General features: G+C 40.0%; 1 protein-coding gene across 1 annotated transcript in view; it reads right to left on the bottom strand.

Annotated features, from left to right (window-relative positions):
- TAPT1 (transmembrane anterior posterior transformation 1) overlaps positions 1-14,888 on the bottom strand; it is a 55,015-nt gene that overhangs the window by 25,901 nt on the left and 14,226 nt on the right. Inside the window, exon 3 of the mRNA XM_079154257.1 lies at positions 9,492-9,610. Coding sequence (XP_079010383.1) covers positions 9,492-9,610 — 119 coding nt within the window. The remainder of the gene's footprint in view (positions 1-9,491; positions 9,611-14,888) is intronic.

Genomic DNA, 14,888 nt, shown 5'->3' with positions numbered 1-14,888 from the left:
TAAATGCATTCTTGAAACTGGAGTTGGGGGTTACATTCATTTGACATTTTGGTAGGATCAGCTGATGTGCCTTCTGTGGAGAGTGCCCATTTACTCTTCTGCTGGCCACATGAGCAGGAATTCTGCAGTCACTGTGCATCCAACAGTGTGTGACAGGCTTCTGAATCTGCCAATCTTGTGGGTGAAAAACAGTATCCAGTGTAGTTTCAAAGTTAATTTCTCCCAGTAGGAGACTCAACATCCTTTATAAAGGGGTTGGGGTTATAACTCAGTGGTAGAGCACTTGCCTAGCACATGTGAGGTCCTGGGTTTGATCCTTAGCACCACATAAACATACATACATACATACATACATACATACATAAATAAATGATTATTTACCTTGCCTGTGAATTCTTTTTGGTACTAGTGTATAGGACACCGCTTATACTATGGAAGTTCTTTGTGATGTGAATTAAAATTATGAAACTTTTCATAATTAATGAGAAGAATCATTTCTTAATTATGAGATCAGAGTGTGAAAATCTAAACCTAACAAACATAACATGTGAAAGGAAATAATAAGACAGAACAAAACATAAATTAGAAAAAAGAAAAAAGGGATTCGGGATTTCTTTCATTGGATATAGAACTCCTGTGACGTGGGTAGGAAAGATGCTTTCTCCATGTCTACTAAAGACAGATTCCTCAAGAAGGAAGATGCTTGGTCTCCTGTATTTGGCCTTTTGTTGTGCAGCACACTCAATAAAAAGGAGCTACAAAGCCTCTTCTTTCCAATCTTGGCAACATTCCAAGCAACAATACCAGCGTGAGCTCATCTGCTGCTCAGCCTCTAGCCTCTGAATGGCCTGCTTATGCCTTGGCTACCTGCACTCTGGGGCTCTTTCCTAACTGTTGTCCACTTTCAGGGGCTTTCTTAAGAGTAGGCGAGGAATCTTTAAGTCTTCCAAACTATCACCTGGAATACTGCTTCACAAGACCATGACAATGCGTGCCAATTCCGTGAGCAGCTGTCACAGAACCTCACTGTTTTCTACCATGTGAACCTAAGTTAAGAACGACCTCGGCTGATCTGTTTACAGACAGAAAATGGGATCCCGCAAGTCCTAAAGAGAGGCAATTCCAAGATGGGTTACAAGTGGCTGGGAAGACATTCCAATGAGCCTAAATGGGAGAAGGGTCAGAATGTGTTTAAGACAGATCACATGTCTTGAAACAGGCAGGAGAAACCTAGTGAGATGTTCTGGGCAGTCAAAGTCGGGGCCCTGGGCAAAAGCACATCGAGGATGCTGAACCAGCCCCTGTCATTTCATGGGTCACACCCTTTCTTTTCCCCAGTGTTGTCCCTCTTCCTCCCACACAGATTCCAGCCCTTGTCATCTCATGGAACCCCAAGTGACCCTCATCTCCCATGTCCTACACACCCAGTCCAGAGCACAGATCTCTGCCAAGGGTTACCCGACAACTCAGGGTATTTCCTGCCTCTACCCACACGAGAGAGAGTTCTATTTCTGTTCACAGTAAACACACTTCTAGTTCAAAAGCTGAGAGAAGGAGACATTGTGAACGCTCTCAAGCCCCTGGCCCACGAGTGGCCATCTCCACCTGATGGCCGGGAGATGAACTGAGAGGTGTCGGTGCAGACGTGGCCCCAGACGTCCTCAGAAGCGCCTGTGTTGCTGCACCTCCTGTGAAGTGTGTGCAGCTCAGCACATGCTGAACAGCACGTGGCACCAAGCACAGGCCCTTTGGACTTAAGGACAACGGGTGATATTTTATGAATTAAAATGATGGGAACTAAACATAGGCTAATATTATTTAAATTGCACTGATTTACCAAAATGGTTTTGATTACTAACTAAAGTAGAAAACTATACTTAGATATAAGTCTCCTTTGGTATATGCCCAATTGCATTTCTTTATAAACATATTTGCAACACAGAAACAATTTGGTAGCACACCTAAGGAGGAAGATTACAGTTAAGATCATTGGTAGAAATCAGATCTACCAAATATTGGAAATACATATCAAAATAATGTAACATCACACTTTTTGAACCAAGATAGTTAAGTTAAAATTTCAAAATTAAGAGTAAACAATTTTAATTTAGTTTCATCTTACCCAGGATTAAACCAGGCTGTGAAGGCCAAGGAAAGCTGTAAAAACACCTATGCTACCATTCAGTTACTGCAGGGCAGGCACTGTTCCAGGCACTCCGCAGAGACCCCCTTGAGTGCTCACAATAGTCCAGTGAGGACGGTACCACCACTATCCCAGTTTTACACCTGGGGCCAGGGGTAGCTGAGCAGGTGCCTGTGGCTGCACAGCGAATAAGGTGCTCTGAGGTGGAGCAGGGCCAGAAGCCTGGCAGTCTGGTTCTAGAAGGCATGCTCCACATTCACAACTTCTTACAAAAGAACTTTTAAGCTTATAGGAACCAACAACTCAACATGTTCTGTGTCTCACTAAAATTTAACACTATATAATTTACCACCTGGAAAAACTGATATACCTCTCACTTTATTTCTAAAAATATAGGTAAATATCCAGGACTAGGTGTTTTCATCCAATCTCCTTCAATCTGGGTACTCCCCACTGGACAAAATCTTCCACTGCTAACCCTGTTCTGGCTGCTATAGAGATAACTGATTTTCAAAATTAAGGAATATTATTCAAATGAAGAATAAAAGAAGTAGAACCCTTTGTTTTCACCCAAATGTCCTGGTTAATGGAAAATGAAAGTTGCAAAAATAAAGCACTATTTCTAAGGTGGCCTCTTATAGATACCTATGTGCATCATTGGCTCTCTAATAAGAGAACTGACCTCACAAATAAGTTTACCCGGTTACAACAACTTGAACCAATCACAGTATTTGTTTCTTCTGTGCCAGGATATTTTTAGGTGACTATGTGGAAACATTTCAAACCTTATGAGAAGCTTACCTACAGCCTTGCCAATCAACTTGGCATTGGCCTTTGAATATTGCAGGTTAAAATTTTTTGTTATAAATGGCTGTAAAATGGCAGTTACTGGCAATTCCTTTTGCAAATATAGAAAATCCTAAGTGAAATATGTTGGGCAGAGTAAAAACCCAACTCATCTAATTTATGAGTTTGGCTGTGTGTTACCCAAGTCAAGTAACATTTATAAGATATTCATGAGAACTTAAAACATTTTCAAAATAAGACATTCAACAGAAGCTTGAAAAAATTTCTATCTAAACTACCCTTACAAAAACAAAATTTTCTACATTCCTAAATTCTACCTTTTATTCCTATAATACTTCATTGCTCTCTTACTAATTATTACAATTTACTATTTTATATTGCAGAATTCACCATTTTAAACACCTCCAGTTGTTGTGGAGGGCTCACAGGTGTATGGGGACAAAGCTACATGTGGAGAAGATGGTCCAGGGCAGGCTGTTCCTCTCTCTCTAGGAGTCTACTACTGAAGTAGCTCTGGTAATGGGTGGGAGAGGCAGCAACAAAAAATGAGCAAGAAAAATGGGAGAATCCTATACATTTAAATCATCATTGAAACAGGCCAGGGTATCGGCATGAGTTATTTCATCATAAAATATAAAAATTGGATCTTTCTCTTTTAATATTTTAAAACATTTTATGGAATTGAAGGAGTGTAGAAATATAAGCACTATTAATATAAAAAATGTAAAATATTTAAAATGGTTCATATTTTTGAAAGAGAAGTCCCTTTATAATTTTAAAGTAAATGAGAATAAAGTACTAGGAACAAGATGTTTTCCTTAACTAGGGAACTGAGTTATTTTCAAGCATGACTGATATATAGGAGAAAAATAATTACTTAGCACTTTCACTGAATGATTAACATCTGTATTTGAACTTCAAAATAATTTCAACCTATATTAGAAAACAATAATGGATTTTATAAAGCTACGTTCAGTAATTTGGAGTAATGTAAAACAAAGTGTTTACATGGAAGCCCTGAAGGTCTGCCATCCACTGTGGAGTTGTCCAATCTAGACCAGCATGTGCAATTAAGATCATTTACAGGTAATTTTCATGTTGAGAGAAATCATAGTCAAATTCTTCATAAACAAACATGGTCAAAGCTTTAAGACCAAGTAAGGATGCTATTAAATGACAGGGAATCCCCTTTCTGCAGCATGTTTCTGTGCCCAGATGGTTATGTTTGCCTATGCTGTTACTTCTGCATCACAATTATAATTCATTGTACTGATGTCAATTTGGCCAAGAGTATAGAAGGAAAAATCAGGGTTTACTCACCACAAGGAGTCCCTGTGCCACCACCTTCCATCCTATAAAGGAAGTGAAAGTGCTCCTCCCTTCGGTCTGATTTACGAGAGAGAAAGAAAGAGAGAAGGTTGTAATGTTGCTACGCTACTTAGAGCCTCATGGTGAGGAACGGGATAACAAAACCCGAGGTTAGGAAGACTCTAGCATAACAAACACTGCTCTCCACCAGCAAGTCCTGCAGATTAGCCCTGGCCAGAGGAAGCAGCAGGTGTTCTTCCTCCCCAGAGAGACACCATGCTCCCTAAGTGTGCTCTCCTGGTGGTGCCAATCACTTAGGCCAGAACCAAGTTCTTAATTTTGCCTGAAAAGAGAAAACCTATTTATAAAGCATGTGCGAAGTTAATTTGGGGCAGAACTATCCTGAAGGAGGTAAGTCACGTGGAGGAAACCCAATTCATTAAAAAACTCAAGTGTTTTAAGTTCACAGTTGTTCTGTGAAAGAAGAGTTTTTCTATGGGGTCAACTCTCAAAGAAGACACTCTTGCCTCTTAAAACAAGGGGGAAAAAAGTCATGGAGGCCTCGAACAAGAGTTTATGCCTAAAACTGGGGTAAGGGATCAGAAAATTTGCTTGTTTATTTGTTCTAACAGTTAAAGGAAAATACTGCAGCACTTATTACTTAATCCACTTGACTCACCACTAAGATGGTCTAGCGAAGTATTCCAACAATAACTACCAGCTCTCAGCACCAAATTTTGTCATTTCCTCTATAATCTCCTTCGACTTTCCACTCAAATGTGACTGACAATTTGAAGAACAAAATAACATCACAAATTTTAGGAGGAAACAGGGCCCACAAAAATGCCAGGTAAATTAAAAATACTTACACAGTTGGCTATTTTTTATTTCCTCTACAAGTAAATTTTGAAAAATGATAGTTGATATCTCATTAGCATAATACAGAGTAGTCTATTCTTCTGAAAAACAAATTCCTCTTTCTCCCTAGAAACAGACACCTCACATAATGAATCACAACTCATCACAATTTATTTGTTTTCCACATCCTCAGTCATTAAAAAGATCATTTTTAATTCAAAACATTTTTGAAATATTTCTTCTAAAATGATAGTACCCTATTTAGGAAAGGGAAGAAATATGTAAATGAATCTGCTTTTCAACAATCTAGATGTATTTTTCTTTTTCTTTTTTTTTAAGTCGACTAAGTCGACTAGAAACAAAAACCTTCCAAGATCACTAATTCACTAGGAACAGATTCAACTAAGTATTTCTGAGATCACTGAGGATAGAAGTCAACTTTTTATAGAGGCCATCCTTTGTAAATAACATACCCAGCTAGCTACAGACTCAAGGTAATTACCCCGTCAACAGCTCAAGAAGAATAAAACCTCGACAGGATCAGAAGCTGGCAGAGCGCACTGTGACTGAGCAACTGCGATGAAGGCTGACTCACTTGGGGGCTACAGGCTCATCCCGGTCCTGGCCCACAGTGAAAGGCAGAGGCTTTGCTCATTTGGTTATTACCTCTGGCAAAAAAAATAAACTAAAACCAAAGCCAGAGCCTAAAACCAAGCCAAGTTTTCAGAAGATGCAGAAATAGATTCAAAGACTAAATTACAAGATTAAAAAAGCCTCTCACAAATGCCATACCAGACAGAACTCTACTAGCAGAGGAAGCAAGGACCTCAACTATGCAAAGGCACACGTGTCTCTATTACAGAAGTAGGACCATAGGCTGCAGATTGCTAGTTACCATACCATCATTTGATGAATTTGACAAATACACTTTTCCCCTCTTTTTAAAAATAATTTTAAAGAATTAAGAGACTAGGAAGAATTTTTATGGAAAGAAGACTTAAATATGAAAGGGACAAAAATGAAAACATTAGTTGGAAAAAAAGAATACAAACAACTCCTTGGCTGGTTTCTTTAATTTCTTCTCATCCCTTTGGAAAAAAAAAGTCAGACTGAAGGAAAGAGCACTTTTTGCTTGCTGAAAAAGATGGAATATAATATAGCTATAGGCAAGGCAAGTCAAATAATCTTTAACAGAAGTAGAGCACACTGGAAGGAAAGCTATAAAAAGGCAGAATTTGGCTATTTCTAAATAATCATTTTGTAAAAGTAAAATGTATTTTTATACTAAAATATTTGAAAATCTTAGACTTTATATTAATAATCTCTTTGTTTAATATAACTTCTCACATTACTATGTAAGTTTTGTGTTTTTAAAAATAATGTTCATTAATTCACATTCTCCTGTACATATGCCCATAACAGATGTACACTAGTGTTATAAACTGGGCATGTATATAATTCACACATACTTGATTATTAAGAGAACTAAGTCCAAATCAGACACTGATCGTTATTTATCTCTTATTTTTACTCTTATCTTTCATACACATATTTAGTAATGTAGTAACATTAATTGTGTAAATAAAAACTTATTTCTAGTGCTATTGAAAAAAAATAATGCTCAGAGAATTGTTCTCAAAATTGCTCAAAGAAGATAAAATTGTAACACATATTACTGTAAGGACATACTACTCAATTTTAACACTACTCAATCTCAGTGCCTTTTGCTTCCTAAAGGCACTGAGATTTTAGGGCAGTATTTTCATATTCTGTGTCATCTAGCCTACCCTCACAGAGTATTCAAGATTATTGAAATTCTGTTATGTAATTTTAACTGAATTTCATGTTTTATATATATATCATATAAATATTAGAGACAGCATGAAATGTAATTTTTTAGTTAATCCCAGTTGCACAGTGGAATCTTAAATAAAGACTATAACAGGCTGCCCTCTAGTGTCCTTTCTGCTGTTAAATCTTGGAAAGAGAAAACAAATGGGATTCAAACTAATTTAGATTGAAAAGTGTTTCAAACTAATATGAAAAAGCAATCACCTTTATGTGCTTAAAAAAATCTTAAACTAAAAAAAGATTGGCTCTTGGAAGCATTAGTCACTCAACAAATGGGAACAGAGGAGTTAAGATTCCTATTCCCTGCAATACCTTTTTTAGTATTCAGAACAAACAAGACTTTTCTAGTGCTACTTAAGTGCCCTTCTTCCCTAAGTGACAGGGGACACACAGAAATGAGCCTGAGTGTGGCACAGAGTAAATGACTGAACACGAGGGGACTTCAAATAAATGCTCCAAAAGAGACCCTTGGGAACAATGGCAAGTCACTGTGGCTCCGTGCATGTCATCTGTGTGCTAACGGACCCTAGGAAAGAACCAGCTCTAGAAGGAGGAGTCTGCTGGCTACGAGCTCTTCCCATGCTTCATCTCATCCATTATGCCAATGATCATCTACGACACGCTAAGTCTCTGAAAGCCATTCACAAGAAGGTGGCTGGAATACGAACTGCCCAACCTTGTCCATCAGGATAGTGAAGAGATCATCTAGTTCACAACGTAGATGTGAAAATCCCCAGGTATTAGTTTTTTTATGTCAGGCAGTTTAGTCTGACTATATCCAAATTTCCAGGTTATCTATCCTCTTTAAGCAGCTACAGGTGAAGATTTATATTTAGCAATGTTTTGCTAGATTTTGTTCTCGCCTTCTGACAAGGTGAGTAAAATGTCATGATTTTATTGAGCTCAAAACAGTAATAAAACAATGAACTGAGGTGAGGTTTTGTTATTATAAAAGCACCAAGCCACAATTGTCTTGAAAAAGTATGCTCATAAGAACAAGGCCTTCTCAAAAATTCTCAAGGTATCTGAAATCTATTTGAAAGGTCTACTTGAAATATCATAAAGCTAATAGTTACATTCCTAAGATGATCCTCCCATCTGAATAACTTATGATTAATAAAATATGTATCATTCACTATTATTCTGGAAAGTCAGAAAGATGAGTATGTAAAGTATCATACATACAAAAAACACAAGCTGAAATCTTAGAACTGTTTTTAGTCCATGCAGTCTCTCAAAGAATAACTTTTATTCTTTGTCACAATATGATCAGTAAATCATTCCTACTTAAAATGAAAGAATTTTCCTATCAAAACTCTCACTTTTTAAAGGAACTATGTGTTACTAAACGTTAAGTTTATGTTTGTTTTCTACTTTAAAGATTTTAGAGCTCTTAGTTCTTAAAAAATATATATATGATTCTGTATATGGACAAATACTTTTATTACTCAATTTCCAGGATTAATCTATTTCATTAATTACACATTACATATACCAAGAGTCACTATAGTAAATTGTTTCACAAATTGTCCATTTTAGCAATCTTTTTAAAAACTTTTTTCATAATGAAATGCATTTAGAAAAGTAATGCATATTACAGATGTAACTCAGAAACTATGCTAAAATAATAATGCTAATGAAGAGTAACTACAATGAGTGGAGGCATGTTGCCATAACTATACGAAGAAAAAAACTGCAAAATCCCAACTCCTTCCAACCTTAACACCAATAAAGCACTAAGCTTCACACAGGTCCAACACTCTCCACCTACTCTGATTTGGAAGAGAAGAAAGGGAGAGAAGTTGGTATGTGTTCTGTCTCTTATGAACCAGGTATTATGCTAGGGCCTCTTTACATCTCCCAGTCTTTGTGGGAAAGATACTGAGCTTTCAATATCCCTTTTTTAGTAATGAGAGAACGGGCTTAGAGAAGTCAGGTGTTTACCACAACTAACCAGCTGCTTAAAGTCGGGTCGGGCTGTCTGACCCTTCCCACGAGGGGGCAGTAGCCTGCATGAGTTTTTCTGATGTCACAAATCAAGGGGAGTCTCCCCTGTAATCAATTACTAAGGCTCTACAGGACACTACCACAGTGATTCTGAAATGAATGGGAGGACGAACCCTGCCGTAAGAGCTCCTTAGAAGATTCTGGAATCACCTGCCTGCTACCTCCCTAACCCAGAACCCAGGCCTCTTTCACAAAAGACACCCAGCAGGCCCAGGAACTTTGAGAAAAATAAGGCAGAGGCAAGTCTTTAATTCTTAATTCTGGGCTCTCACACAGCCTCTTGCATTAATGTTATTTTTATCAGCTACAGTAAAGTTTTGTTTCTGGGGAAAAAAAATGCATATAAAATGTATAATATTATATAAACATTTAATACACATTCAAAAGATAAACAATTTATGCATTAAGGGCTAAGATGTGATAAAAACACGAATTATCCATATTCTAAAAACCCTATAAGTAGTAAAAATAATGAAATAATTTAGCCACTTAAAATAGTTAATGATCTTAAGCTTACCTTAAGCCATAGCAAGGCAGAGTGAGGAGTCTGAACAGTGCCAGGAAAACTCTCAAAGGAAGCAGAGTGAACACATACAGAAACGCATCCAGGCACAGGAAGATGCCAAAAAACATGAGCTGCATTTTAAAAGGACAGAAGGGAAAATAAGTCAAATATTCTTCAAACAACTATAGGTAAGGACATCAAATAACTGGAAAATTTCTAAACTTGCTGGGAAATTTCTTACAACTTAGCTCAGGATATAGGAAATTAACAGCTCCACTTGGGCACATGTACTACATTTTAATGATAGTACTCTTTTGAAGTAAGGTTTGTATTTCTCCTTCCAGAGTCTTTGGTTTACCATCTACAAGAAGTCACTCACTCAGAAAACAAGTTGCCCCAGCCACGGCTATGCCACATCTGATGGCGCTTTCAGCGTACATGAAATTGTGTTTAAGTCAATCATCAGTCAATCATCAATTCATGTGTTTATAACATAAACTTGTTAGGCTGAATAAGAAGATCCTAAGTTTTTGTTCTGATTTCAATAATTTAGACTCATCATGGACAACAATGAAAGCACAATGCTAATCCAACAAGTCACACGCCACAGACTGTGGTTTTTAGCAATCCTCCCTCCCGATGGGTGACTGTCCAGCGGAGTCTCTGTTTTGCATCTGTTCCTGATTTACACACAAAGGAGAGGTGCACAAGCCTAAGTAGTGGTCTTTATTTATTCTTCCCCTGCCACCAAAAAGCCTTTCCAGGCTGCAGGTAGACTGCCCGGCACAGCACCCAAGATAGAAACTGCCAGAGCCTGCATTCCCAGAAGGCCCTGTGGTGTGTGCGCAGGAGGACACAGCACACGGGAAAGGGAGCAGGTGGCAGTCTCTACAAGCTCTCGCTGGGCCAACGCCCACTAGCTGCTAACATGGGCCTAGTAATGTGTGCAGCCTGGTGGGCACAGGACAACAGGAGGCCAGGAGGTGGCTTCTGCCTCAGGAACCTTGTCCCAGTCACCTCGTAGATCTGCATGGTGATAACAGACATGAGGACAGACCTAGCGTGCTGAGCACAGGGCAGCTGATGGCCAAACCAATGTGGGGAGACTGAGAAAAGCTCCCCAGGAGAGGAGACCCTGAAGCAACATCTGAGGAGACAAGAGCATGTGCCCCCCCAGCTGAGGAGGGCATGTGTCACAAAGGAGGCCAGACTAGCAGCAGAGATGGGGCACAGGGAGGGGGCCTCCTAGGGCACAAAGCACAGACAGGAGCACAGACGGGGTTGAGGAAGGGTGACACTTTCCTCAGATGTTAAGGTACCGTCACCTTTTGCTGGCGTAGAGGAATCTGAATTGGCATCATCTACAGTCAACATAGGGCACGAGTCAGGGGACCACCCTTCCACATTTAAAATGGCTGTGTAAGCCCTGGGTGGGCAAGTCTGCCCACATGGGCCAGCCCTGCAACTGGACCACCCGGAGCCCCGAGCACCACACAACTCACACGGAGGTGCAGGACACTAGCAGCCCAACCTGAAGAAGTCACGGACGCGGAACAATGACAGGAAGGAATACCAGCCTTTCAGGGTCTGGTGAAACAGAAGCGTGCCGCAACTCCAGCACCTGTTGTTCTGACGTTACACATTCGTAGGAAACAGCACTCTTTTAAATTTTAGGCAAAAATTTCCTAAAAGAGCAAATGAAATATAATTCTGAAAACACTCATCCATGAAGGATGTGAAGCTGCACTGTGCAGGTTGGTGTCTGTGCGAGCTTCCGGCGTAACACACGGAGACCCAGGAGGCCAACCCACGTGCACGGGAGGTGCCTGGCGCCACAGGTGTTCCGGATGGTGGCCGGTGCTCACTGCTTAATCCTCTAACACTCCTGAGGTCATTATCACCCCTGACCCACACACCTGGAGCTCTGAAGGCGCCCCAGGACATGCAAGGGAGCCGGGAACAGCTCAAGATTGCTGCCTGCCCCCAGGCTGGCGCCCTCTGAAGCAGACCCAGCAGGGCAGGGCCTTTCCATTTCTCCTGCTACAAGGGTCAAAGCCATTTCCTTTCTGCTAACTGGTCTTGCCCATTGCTTGGTGTCAGAAAAAATGCAGGAATAATGGAAATTTAATGAGTCGAATGTACAAAGGGTATAATGATGTCACATATTTAGGTTTAAAGCTAGCTTTGTTGTTAAGAATTAAAAGCTTTGAGAATATATCAACAATAATAATGTGCACTTCCATACCTTCAGGTAATCTGTATGGCATCTTGATAAAACACGTAACTACTATTTCCTTTTTATTCAGACCAAATAACCGTAAAGCATTCTGGCATTCTTAAGTAATCGCTAAAGAAAATTCCCCTTAAACATACAGGGTGTAACTGTAAGCTAATAAGATCAGTGCCATATGTCTCTGCTTCCCTTTTGAGAAGCACAAATGTCTCCTGCTCTCCTTTAAATGCCATTTGAAATTTCAAAATAAATACAACATTGTTGCTGAAATGCAAGACATACAATGATTTTAGAGTACAATGATTTTGGAGTACAACGATTTTGGAATTCGCCGCCTCAAATCCCAGGCCCCCGTAAGTGGCGGTCCCTCCCTCTCCTCCCATTCCGCAGTTCTCCAGGTGAGCTGTGCAGCCTCACCTCAGCTACCAGGTAGAAGGCTGTGCTGATTTCACCTGTCCCTCACCTTTAAGGGGAAGGCCTTATATAATGAGTATGTCATCTCTGAATCATCATGTCTAACAAGAAGCAAAAAAACAAAAATACCCCAAAGAAACAAAGCATAATGAAAACACTCCAAGAAGAAATCACAAGCTGGAATTCTGGGCTTTTCCTTTTTTTGTATCCTGGGGTAGAAACACACCCTATCTCAGGGATGGAAGACAAAATGCTACACATACCTTCTGTGAAAACCTTCCTAGGGCTGCCCCGTTCTTTGATTTGTCCTCCTACCCCTCTCTTCACCTAACATTCATTGTACAGCTCTGATCAGGCAGACTGAAAGCTGAATAAAATACATATTCACTACTTTAAGAAGGTCAAAAGTCCTACGAAGGAACTTACTGCCCAAAGGAAAGGATTCAACTTTTGAAAACAACCCCATCAGAAACGCACTTTATATTGCAATTCACTATGCACAGATTCATATATACACTCAAAATATCAAAAAAATGCTTCACAAAAATATTTTTATTCTAAGAAATATAGATTGATGTTTCCTACTTCCTTTTTAAAATTCATGACCCAAAAAGGTGGTAACCCAGTCTGAAAATCAGGTCCCCCAAAAAGAAGCAGGTTAAGATTTAGTTCCCTGCCTGAGGGGCTATCACAGCAGTGGAGGTGACTCAAGTTGGCTCAGGGAGCTTTGCAGAGGGCAGGGAGCTGGAACACTTTGGTACATTCTTTGTACAAAAGTGAATTAAAAGAACTGAGCTAATGAATCACAGGCACTCAATTTAAAAATCTCTTAAAATCCATTCTCAGCAGAGATTCACCAAAATGTATATGAAAAAATAATTATTTCAACCTAATTGTCTGCTGATGAATGAGGTGATTCTTGCTATTCCTGTAAGTGAAAACAACCAAAGGACAGAAACATTCAGGGGCCTCTGTCCGGGAGGCCTAGCCTGGCAGACTTCAGAAGTCTCTGCGCTGCTGGGCTGCAGACTACCAGTGCACAGGGCCTCAGCCACCCTTCACCTCCGCTCTCAGGGCAGAGAGCAGCAGCCCCTCCTACAGTGAGACTCAGGAGACTGCCCGAGTTCTCGAGCAGCACTGCCAGGGCCAGGGTGCCAGGCTGTAGAGAACGGAAGCACTACTGTTATACTGACACTTGTCACTCAGCTATCCAGGCTCGAACTCACAGCTAGATTTGCCATTTCAATACATTTTTCAAAATTCTACTTAATTAGTTATACATGATAGTAGAATGTATTTTGACATATTATACGTACATGTAGTATAACTTATTAGAGAAATGCAAATTAAAACTACACTGAGATTTCATCTCACTCCAGTCAGAACGGCAATTATCAAGAATATAAGCAACAAGAAATGTTGGCGAGGATGTGAGGAAAAAAGGTACACTTAATACATATTTTTAAAAGTTTTCACATAAGTTTTTAACAGCTGATCTTCAATGTTGAGAAAATGACAAAATGGAAGTGCTTCTGTGACTCACAGGTCAGCACAATATCACGTTTGTGAAAATTTCTACATCGTTTTCACGCCACATTTATTTTGAATAGACTACTATCGCTCTTACACACTTGAAAAAGAAATAAACAAAAATGCCAGCCTCTCCCTACGGGAAATGAACTTTTTTTTTTTTAACCGTGATTTTCCCTTTTGAAAAAATCTCCTGTCTCCTTTTAATAGCATTTGAAATTTCAAGACAAAGAAAACATTATGACTAAAATTAAAGAAGCAAAATGGTTTTGGAATTCACAACACATCCCTTCGGAGACATGGACCATCTTCTGGATATTCTCAATGCCATCTCTCCCACGACTGTCACCACCCTGACTGCGGATCACAGGTCTGGGTGTGGTGAGAGGAGTGAAGAGTCTCGAGAGAGAGCAAGAGACACCCTGTCCTGCCCCTAGTCTCGCTCTTTATAAAGTCTAGTCTGCGCCACAGGGTCAAGACCATTCTTGCTCAGTCCTGCACTGGGGATAAAAGATCTTTAGGAAAGACCTTCCCCAGGGACCAAAAGCTGTGTAATAAGTGCCAGTGAAAGAAGCAGTCACTGTGCTCTGGAAACCAGGTGAGAGACCAGGTCTGTGCAGTCTGTCTGTTGTGGGTGGAGTGCGGGGACACCAGGGAACATGCAGGAGGAGCAAGAGCCGGGAAAGGTATCCCACAGAGGAGACAAGATGGGCACTAGATTCTGCCAGGCACAGTAGAGAGGACCAGAATTCCAGGCAGAGGAAAGCATGCAAGGTGCAGTGTGAGTATTATGGGCTGTGAGGCTAGAACTTTAATTATCATGTAAGAGGCATGAAATGATCTTTGGTTAATTGCTAAGGAGCTCAAAGTTTTATCTTATGCTCCAGATGCCTTCAAGAAACCCAGGATAGGGATGCATTATTAGAAGAACGTCAGATGAATAGGCTCTCAGTAAGGACGCTGACAAGTCACAGACTCTGAAAGCAATCACTGCAGACTCAAGGACATTCCTATCACAGAGTCATTTTTATTCACCTGAATTTAAAAAATCCAAGTCCCTAGGAGGGCTATCCTCTAGAAGACAGCCAACGAAAGAACTGAGTCAGGCTCTTTCATGATAGGCAAGGCTACATAGACTCTGTAACCATGGGAAACTAAGGAGTCTTGATAAATGACTTCCTACTAATCACAATCTACATCTGCATGCATTTAACAGGATAGATTTCATAAGA

Source organism: Sciurus vulgaris, assembly GCF_902686455.1.
Source record: "Sciurus vulgaris genome assembly, chromosome: 9".
Classification (NCBI taxonomy): Eukaryota; Metazoa; Chordata; class Mammalia; order Rodentia; family Sciuridae; genus Sciurus; species Sciurus vulgaris.
This window is presented reverse-complemented; position numbering and strand designations above follow the sequence as displayed.